The sequence below is a fragment of the Arachis stenosperma genome, chromosome 6 (genome assembly GCF_014773155.1).
Source record: "Arachis stenosperma cultivar V10309 chromosome 6, arast.V10309.gnm1.PFL2, whole genome shotgun sequence".
Taxonomy (NCBI): domain Eukaryota; kingdom Viridiplantae; phylum Streptophyta; class Magnoliopsida; order Fabales; family Fabaceae; genus Arachis; species Arachis stenosperma.
Window position 1 is genome coordinate 136,491,349 of NC_080382.1, and position 9,997 is coordinate 136,501,345.

At 31.5% G+C, this 9,997-nt stretch overlaps 1 protein-coding gene across 3 annotated transcripts; it reads right to left on the reverse strand.

The window, feature by feature from the left end:
• Window positions 1-4,063: 4,063 nt before the first annotated feature.
• LOC130935042 (polyadenylate-binding protein-interacting protein 12-like) lies at window positions 4,064-9,486 on the reverse strand. Of its 3 annotated transcripts, none has more exons than XR_009067785.1 (12): window positions 9,075-9,440; window positions 8,232-8,912; window positions 7,996-8,109; window positions 7,837-7,881; window positions 7,680-7,752; window positions 7,484-7,596; window positions 7,276-7,335; window positions 7,108-7,155; window positions 6,948-7,016; window positions 5,410-5,585; window positions 4,656-4,717; window positions 4,064-4,561 (listed from the first exon to the last, which is right to left on the reverse strand). XR_009067785.1 is itself a non-coding variant. In XM_057864587.1 (12 exons), exons 3-12 carry the CDS (start codon window positions 8,787-8,789, stop codon window positions 4,504-4,506), a joined length of 1,200 nt encoding a protein of 399 aa, XP_057720570.1. In that variant the 5' UTR covers window positions 8,790-8,912; window positions 9,075-9,123; window positions 9,281-9,486; the 3' UTR covers window positions 4,064-4,503. The 3 variants fall into 3 exon arrangements, 2 of the variants coding, with proteins under 2 accessions (XP_057720570.1, XP_057720569.1); XM_057864587.1 differs by lacking the exon at window positions 5,410-5,585 and having other exon boundaries at window positions 9,075-9,123; window positions 9,281-9,486; XM_057864586.1 differs by lacking the exon at window positions 5,410-5,585 and having other exon boundaries at window positions 9,075-9,438.
• Window positions 9,487-9,997: the final 511 nt, after the last annotated feature.

A 9,997-nucleotide genomic window follows, 5' to 3' on the forward strand; every position in this document is an offset into this window, starting at 1 on the left:
AAAGTCTATACTATAAAAATTTTAAAAATAAAAGATACAAATGATTTGTATAGACCAATTAAAGGTACCATAAAAGTAAATTTTTTACTCACAACTGTTGTGAAAGAAATTAAAGATTCAATTTTGAATATTTTTTAACATTATTTTGAATTTGCATCACTTGAGACATTGTTTGGAGTTAGTCAAAGAAAAATATTAACAGGTAATTTCACTTTATACTATTTCAATTATTCTTATTAAAATTAACTTATTCAAAAAAAAATCTACACATTTTTATTTTTTTTTATTGTAGATGTCATTGGAAAATTGCATGCACATTAAGAGATTAAGGAGAAAAAAAACTATACAAATTCAAGACACTATCTTCGAAAGAAGAACATATATGCAAAGATGGAACAAACAATACTATAGAAAGTGCTACAACTCAATAATTCATAAAGAACATGCCTTCACAAGAATCTACGACAAAAAGAAGAAAACAACAATTCTAACAATAACCAATAAGAAGAAGGAGGACGAACGGCACAAAATAGGACTAAGTCAATCAACTAAAACAAATACAAAAATCAAAACCATCAAATAAAAATATTACTTTATTCAACTCCAATATTTAAATTTTTTGTACAACAAATTATTTTAAACAAAATATCTTTTAAATTTAATTTTAATTTACTCATATTTAATTTAATTCTCTAAAATATAACTATTTTTAATATTTATTATATATTATTATTAATTTACTGTGCATCGCTCACAGGTCTCGTTATAGTGTATTGTAAATATTAATGACAATAAAGTTTTACAATCTCTCTTTAATTCTCGCAGACGCAGTCTTTTGCCTACTTCTCAACAATGGGTGATAATTTCTGATTCTAAATCTTTTTAGAAACAGAAATTTACTTATTTTTTAAAGTAAGTACTTTTTTTATGAGAAAGGCTAATACGTTTAAAAAAATAAGTTTTTTTTATTCTAAAAGTACAAACACAAGTATAATAATTTTAAAAACGATATTACACAACCAAAATAGTAGAATTAAAATTTTAGACAAAAGTGTTAACGAAATTATACGATAAAAAGTACTGAGCCATACTTATTTATTTAAACGTTAATGATGTTTCCAGCAAAAAAGAGATGATAAAAGTTCTAATTATCTAAACTTTTTCTATAATTTTTTTCAACAAAACTTTTAATAAAATAAAGCACTTTTGAGATAAATACGAATTTTAGATGTCATCCGTACAAGAAAATTCTGTTCTTATTGTGATTCTGAATTTGACTTTTGCCAAAAGAAAATGTCCAAGTTTCTCACCTCCGCGATTTAGAGGTATTTGGCAGAACACAACTGCTGGTAGATGGGTATTGCGATTTTGATGCAAGTAATTAATGGCAAGGAGCAAACACAAAGGTGATTACGCAAGCTAGGACATAAAAGTCTCATTCAATAAGCTTACCTTCTTTTGTTTTGGGTTTGAAAGGCTGCGTTTATTTACAAAGATAGTATTCTGAGATAGTGAGATACAAAATTATGTTTGGTAAAATAGATAATGTATCTAGAGACACTGAATTAGTGTATTTTGTGTCCATCGTGACACTAAGGACACGAAAACATTAACAAGAGACACAACTTATTTTTTATTTTTTCTTTCATTATTTTTATTAATTTTTCATAATTATATTTTTTATTGTTATATTTTTATCTCAAATTTTTTGAATGAAAAAAATGAAAATAAATTGAATTTTCATAATTTGTTCTACTTTATCATCAAACAAAATATAAGAATACAAAATTTTGTATCTATGTCTATCAGTGTCTTATCCTATCCTGTTCTTAAAAACAAACGTAATCTTAATAGACTTTAATTTTGATGCAGTAGTACAATTATATTCATTTTTTTAAATAATTATTCATGCGGTTAACAAAAATAATTATTATTTTTTATATTGTAAGTAACATTACATGGATTTATATTGTGGCACGTATAAAATTATTTTTCACTGCATCAACTTTTAAATTCTTTTAGAAATGTATTAACAAATTGTATTGAATTAATTTTTTATCTCGATAGAATCATGTTAACAGAAAGTCAAAAACCTAATAAACTAAACCTGAACAAAGATCTCATAAAAGAGACTCGCACAAACATCAAATTAGTTCCTCACTCTAAAATTTCAAACATATTACTTCCTAAAAAAATGAAAAGATTTAATTCTACGATTTTTAAAACATGATAAATTGGGTTTCTTATATATAAAAAAGTTATATTACGTGTACATTAAAATAAGCTACCAAAACCAGTCACTAGTATAAAATACATGCTGAAATACAAATACATATTAAAAATAAATTAAACCACACATGTATTTATACATAAATACATTAGTGACTGATTTTAGTAGCTAATTTTAGTGTACAAATAACATTTTTAATAAAAAAAAATCTTAATAAACAAATTAAATTGTCTAAAAATTTAAGTGATAACTGACTAATTCATTTTTTATATTGAGCATTTTAAAATTACAAAGGCTTGTTTATTACATTCCTTATAAGGACTAATTTATATGAAAAAAAATTGATAGTTATCACCTTGGATATTTAATTTTAATATAAATACTCTTTTTATATCTAATAATTTTTAGTTTTCAATTTTATTTAAAAATAGCTGTACGTAAGTTTACCTTTAATTTTATCCTTTTGTCAATTTTGTTAGTTAAATATTAGTCGAAATTTATTTTCACTTTTATCCTTTTCCATCCCCAAACAAATGCCATAAACAAATCCAATGCCATTGCCACCCCAAACACAACTCCAATGCCATAAACAAATCCCCATCTAAAAATTGATGAACATGTTTCTGTCCACACTCCTCTTGTTCTCCTCCACCATTATTTCCGACACCGATCTCGCCTCCAACACATCCACCCTCCTAACCCTACGCAGGATTGTTGGTGGCCACGCCCTCTTGAACCACACACAGCATAATCCCACTGCTCCCTCTGAACAATGCACTTATAATGGCAATATTGGTGCCCAACTTATCTTCTCTCTTCTATCTTTTCCTTTTCTAAATTTATATTTCTTTCATTTTATAAATTTAGGATTTTTTTTCCTGTTGTGTAGTGATGGTGGCAGTGACCGTGATAATGGCAATTACAGATGCAACTGTATTCGATGTTCTCTGGTGATGGTGGTGGTGGAAGTTGTGGCAGTTGTATTTGCTGTTGTGTGGTGGTGTTCTATGTAATTTTAACTCCATGGCTTCATTTGTACAAGTTTTTTCATTGTAATACATCCTAATCCCTAAACTTCAAACACATAAAAACAAAGACACATGGATAGATAGATAGATTAAGAAAATGTGTTTAAATTTCAAGACAATTATACATCTTAGGATCCTGGGATACAAATGTACTTCTCTAAACGCTGCATAGAAGAGACACAAATTTTCTATCTTTCTATCTCTATTATCAAATGCATCCTAGCGTATCCGAAAGAAACGCATGAGCTAGACATGTAGAAATAAGTCAAATAACACAATTTGACTTTGGTATGAAACCTCACAATCCCAACTAGGTCTAATGAGGCAATAGGTTTCATTTACTGCTCAACCCATTATTACTGCAACTTTCAACAACTCAATTATGCACACTTATGCCATACATGGTTTCCACTAAATCGTTCATAACAAATAGCACTGCTTATAAAAGTAGTGATAGAAGAATAACTTATCTTGTAAACTATATGCCTCTGTCCTATGGTGAGAGGTGTGATAAATCCCAAGGTTTCAACACAAAAAAGAGACAATCTATCTTTTCGTTTAGTCCCCAATTGAACTATCAAATATCCAGGTTATAAGAACCTGACTAACCCAACCCGACTACTTGAACGAAGTCCTATGAAGGGGTAGCCAGGTAGGCGTCTCCAAACACAACGTTTTTCCATTTCTGAAACTCGAAGTTGAAACTTCTTATTAACCTACCACTTTGACTGATTTCTATTGGTAACATCTATCCAAGTAGAGGCATGAAATGCCATGCAATATAGGAAAGCAACCAACAGAGGGATAAGCTAATTAACTAATTTAATGTAGACAAAGGGGTAAAACACTAGCATACAGGAAAGAAATGAAATTTAAAAAAAAAAACTCAAAAAAAGATTGTGGTAACCACATTAACAGCTAACGAGGAACAAAGCCTTGTAACTAGTTTCTTTTTCAAGAAATTCCAGTGCGCGAGGAACTTCGAACAACAAAAGTGTCTCATTTCGAGATAAACAGTCACATTGTCATAAATTAAGCCATTAAGATCCTCTTGAGGCCCCATCCAACTCTACGAACTAAACACAATATCCATAACTCCCAAGCAGGAAACAAGGATAGCATAACGCCGGACTTTAACCACAACTAATCGCCACAGGTACCTTAGGAAATATTTGTTGTATGTATATATGTAAAGATATCTGAGCAGCAATGAACACCAAAAGACATGGAATGATGAGTGATGAGTCAGTGCACTGAGCCACGAGGTGCACGAGAACGGACTGGTGTCTTCGATGGACTTACCCTGCATATTAAACATAAAAAAAGTTTAAGTAATATGAAGGGAGATCAAGAGTTTATGGACATGGCTAAAATTAAGAGAAGTCTGTTAATCGAACCTTATCGGCAGCGTACCCAAAATCACACCACTACAGTTCAGAGCAGCAATTGCACTTTCAGCCTGCAAAAATGACGGACAATCTTTAGACAGTCAAATAACAATCCGTATTTGAAAGAAAGGTGTTAATTTTTAGCCGCAACGACATGGAAATACTACTACAATAACAACACCTAAGCATTGTGCCACTGGATGAGACGAATTACATTGATCAAATATTGCTTGTGTCCACATTCAAACCATTATAAAAACCTATCTTCTTTATTAGTTTCATCTATAGTTTTGATGAGTTTTTCTCTACCTCTAGCTATTGGATTACCCTGAACTAATCTACTGGCATCATTGAGATTCCAATCAAGGCAAAATTTGACCACCTTTTTCACAACTGGTGCTTCCCTAAACTACAACATGGAACTATTTAAACCAAGAAATAGAAAAGCAAATCAAGTGATAATTTCAGCCATAAATTTCTTTTCAAAAGGCTGAAGGTATTTGACAGAGAAATATAAATGACTATGTGTTAACATGTTCCCTCAAATAAGAACCCTTTAGGATTCAAGAGTGGACAATGTATAGGCATCCTTATCTTGTGCTGAAATTTATCTTTCTTATTTATAAGAATTAGAGACAACAAAGATTGTACTCTACATCACTTCATCATAGAGACTGCAATACCATGCCATGAATCACTTGTCCAGAAAATTTCAATTGTTAGACACTTAGACTGAAGCACATAAATGATGTTATATACTTACATTTAAACAATATCAGTGATATAAAGCTTACAATCTTTATGCACATACTACATTGACTAGGGACAAATAGGCCAAGAACACCCAAGCGAGAAACAAAATCCAACTCCATAGATGCATCATACGTGGGGGGAAAAAATGTAAGTTGAGCCGTACAAAGCCTAGATGATAAAAGGAACCTAAAGAGAAAGGTAAGAGAAGAACCATTTTGATGAGTGGGAGCTTTAATGCATTTAAATTATTATGGTGCAAGAAGAAAAATTTTGATCATTGTAGAAACAAGATAGGGATGAAACCAAAAAACACCTCATTGGGCAAGCAACAATATCGAACCAATATGCAAGCAACTAAAGATCAGCCCTGACTAAGCAAAACAACAAGACTTAAATATAAGCCTATTCATAAAATAAACTTTATGCAGACCACACTTCCATGAAATCTGTCTGCTCAAATTGGTTCATCCTTTAAAACAGATTCTTGTGAAGTAAGGCTAATTGGCACCATTCTTTCATGGCCCAAAGTTAAATTTCACCAAAGCATCATACTGAAGCACAGTAAACACAGTATAATGAGTAATAAAGCAACACTATGCTTATCTATTTGTTATCTTAGAATAAGGGAAATGCCAGTGACAGACCAGACCATCTATACCTCTTGAAACCTTTTGCATAGCACATTATTAATTTCGCCAACTCCCAATCTCTCTTCTATTCTGTGGTAGCTCTAATGACACCTTACACAGTTACACCACTACTTATGTCGACTGCATGGACATCAAAGGTCTAATTTTCAATCTCTATCACACGTATAGAAAAGCAAGCGGTCACAAACAAGCAATTGACAAAGTCTGTAAGCCTAGATTACAGATAATATGTAGAAAATTGTAACAAAGTTGCACCAATAAATAACTTTATGTGCTTCTCATGAAATCTACTATTGAATCGAAGTTTACATCATATTGATCATTCTCATAAAGTTTCACATTAACTGTCAAAAGAGTGCCAACAAAAATTATATCAATATGATATTGTTCAATACATTTATTATGTATCAAGACAATATATATTTCAAAACATACAAAAACCAAGAGCTAGCCCCCCCCCCCCCCCCCAAAAAAAAAAAAACCGGTTTTCCATTTTTTGACAAAAAAGGTACATGATAGATAATTCTACTTCAAAAATTGGATTGACAAAAAATATATTTGATATAAATTTACTGAGTGGTGTAAGTAATTCAAGTCTTATAATGTTAAGGTTATCATGTATCATATTCATATATATACATATAAAAGCAATGTTAAGTCATTTTAGTCATTCATATGCTGGAAAAATGATTATTTTGAGAAAAAAGAAATTTTGGCAAAGAAATCACGACAGGAGATATCAAATATTGCAGCACAAAGAGAATCCAATTTTAGGGAAAGAGAGAAAAAAGGGTAGCATTCCACTATGATAAATGCAAAGCCAACAACTTTCAATGTTAAGAGTTATAATTTGAATAAAATGTAAAACATAGAAATCAAGAAGTAAATGAGTAATTACTATTGTGAACTCGACAAATGCAATTCGAGTCGAATGATGGTAATCCCCAAGAAGCCTCAAGCGTTGAACCTAGATAAATATACCAAAATCATATAAATCATAAGATAATTGAACCAAAAACAAATAAGCATGTTGCGGTGAAAATCTACAAAGTACAAACCTCTCCACAAAGAGATTCAAAGAAGAGTTTAACGTCAGCTTGAGTAACCTGCATTAATAACAAGAATAGAAAATTCAAGAATTATGAGCCACATTTAAAGCCAGACATGAAAAAGACTGATTAATTGTTCTTATCAAGATAATAAGACAAGGTTAAACCTTAAACTACCTTTTTGTCAATATTTGTGCAATAAATAGTTCTTGAGCACATCTCCCTTTCATCTTCAGACTGAAAAGTATAAAACCATTACAAATCCAATATAGAAAAGGAGAGATTGTTAGCTCATTCGATCATCTTCACATGACTCTCAATATCTTCAATAGCTTTAAATGGCAATCTAAATATCACGTGTTAGTCATTTCAACGAAAAACTTACCCTGGGCAAATATGACGGATTAACAGGTGCAATGGCAGTTTTAGATGGCAGCACTCTCACCGGGTAATATCCAAGCATGGTGCCAGACAAGTTCAAAGCAGCTCTTGCACCATCTGTGGGAATAGGACAGTTAAGTACAGTGAAATGTCTATATTTGCACCATATGAAGCAAACATATTTGTCAATTATGTTTTACCTTCATCCGTAAACTCAATGAAGGCAAAACGAAGAATAGAATTTGGATCCCCGCATACACGGCAATCAACAACCTTCACACAATGAAAAACGAGTTCACTAGCATGGTCCTCCATTATCGCGAATGAAAAAACACATTATACAAAACAAAAATTTACCTGGCCACAGTTAAGAAAGAGAGCTGCCAGTTGCTCTTCAGTGACCTAATTACAAACAACGGGTAAAACAAAGCCATAAAACAACCACCCTCACCCGACAATCATCGCAAGCTAATTAAAACAAGAGAATCCACAAGACAAATAGAGTTCTAATCTCACTTGTTGATCAATATCGGAGACATAAACAGTCCTCCTAATCATCTCTTCCCGTCTCTCCATTTCTATTTTATGATTTGCTCTTTGCTTCCCCTGGTTATTGTAGCCATTCTTTCTCTGCAACATGTTAGTATCTTAATAAACCATAGTGAAACAAACCTCTATGCTAGAAGCATAGTTTCATAACCAATATAATGTTCTAAAGAAACATTACAAAACAACCAAAATTCTATTCATACCCTTCTATTAGGCTGTCCATTAGCATTGCCAAAATTTGCAGGAAGTAGCAAATTGTTAGGGAAACCGAACCCTCCAGCTCCGGGCAAGTACCCATGATTCTTTGCAAGTGAAGAGGGCACAAACTCCTCAGCCATAGGGTTCAACTTTGACAAGAGCTCAGCCAAATCCCTCATTTCGCGTTTGAAGCTCTCGCCGTCCTCTCCTCCATTCATCACTCCATTACCTATCTGATGGCCCATCTTAAAACCACCTCCGCCGCCGCCATTGTTCGCCACAACCTGCTGCCCCTGGACACCACCACCGTTTGTGTCCAAACCATTTTGCATCTGACCCATTTGGGGTTTGTGATTGCCGTTAGGGACTGAGACAGTGGCTGCAACGCCATCAACACCATTGAGATTCTGATCGGTCTCTACACCGTTTCCAACAGAACCATTTCGGGGTTTCGGTTTCTCCAGTTCTTCGTTTGGGGCATTTGAGTCAGATGACACTACACTTTTTTCCAAATCTTCACTTGAAGCACCGATTTTGGCCCCGGCATTCTCAGCAACAGCCATAATCCAATAACAGAAACAACAAAAAACTGGGGAGAGGAATAAAAAAAAAAGAGTTTTATCTTTTTTTATTTATTCTTTATTTTCACCTGTCAGAGTTTCAGGTCTTCAATTTCTTTTTTTCCTCTGAAACCAAAACGGGAACGACAAAAAAGAAAATGATCACATGAGAATTGTCAAGAGATTTAGCTAAACCGAGACCCAAAAAATAAGAAAGTTAACGAATTTTAAATCAGAAAAAAAAATAAAAAATTAAAACAGCATTTGGAACAAAAAGACAAGGGATACCTGGGTTTTGTTCTAGAAGATTCCCATTTATATTAAGATCAAGCTGATCCTGAAGATCGCCGAGTACATAAAATACAAAAACAAGAGAGTGAAAAATAATAAGAAAATAAAAATAATAAAGCGTTATATTTACTGAAGAGAGAAAAGGTTGTGAGAGTGAATTGAAGAGAAAAATGGTGAAATGTAGAAAACGAGGTTTGTCTTACTGATGAGTTATTAGTGAGAAATGGTAGAAGAAGAAGATTATTCTAGAGAGAGAGAGAGAGAGAGAGAGAGAAATGAAAAAGGGTATTCAGTATTCTTCTTCGGATCGTCCGTTTTCGCTGCACTGACTTTTTGGACCGTGTTGCTGAGAACGACTACGTTTGATGATGAATCATGAATGATGCACATATCAATGCATATGTATGTGTGAAACAAAGAGTTATTATGGACCTCAATATTATATTGTATTTTATTTTATTAAATACTCCTTTGCTGTCTGACCTTTTGTTCAAGTGACAAAAAAATCCAACTACCATGAAAATTTATTATTTTTAATCATTAATTAATTATTAATATTTAAAAATATAAAATAAATATATTATTAAATTATTAAAATAAAAAATTAAATTAATAATTAAAAATAATAATTTTTATTATTTCTTTTTAAGTGATAAAACATCTTTTTATAATTCAAAAATCATCTAAATAATTTATGCAAATAGTTTATGTTACTAATTTAAGCTGTCTTTATAAATAATATATTAAAATTATATACTAAAATTAGTTATTAATATAAAATATATATTAAAATATAAAATATATATTAAAAATAAATTAAATAAAATATGTATTTATATATAATTATATAATAATTAATTTTAATATATAAATAATATTTTTATATAAATAATTACTTTTTTATTTACAGGAGGACCAAA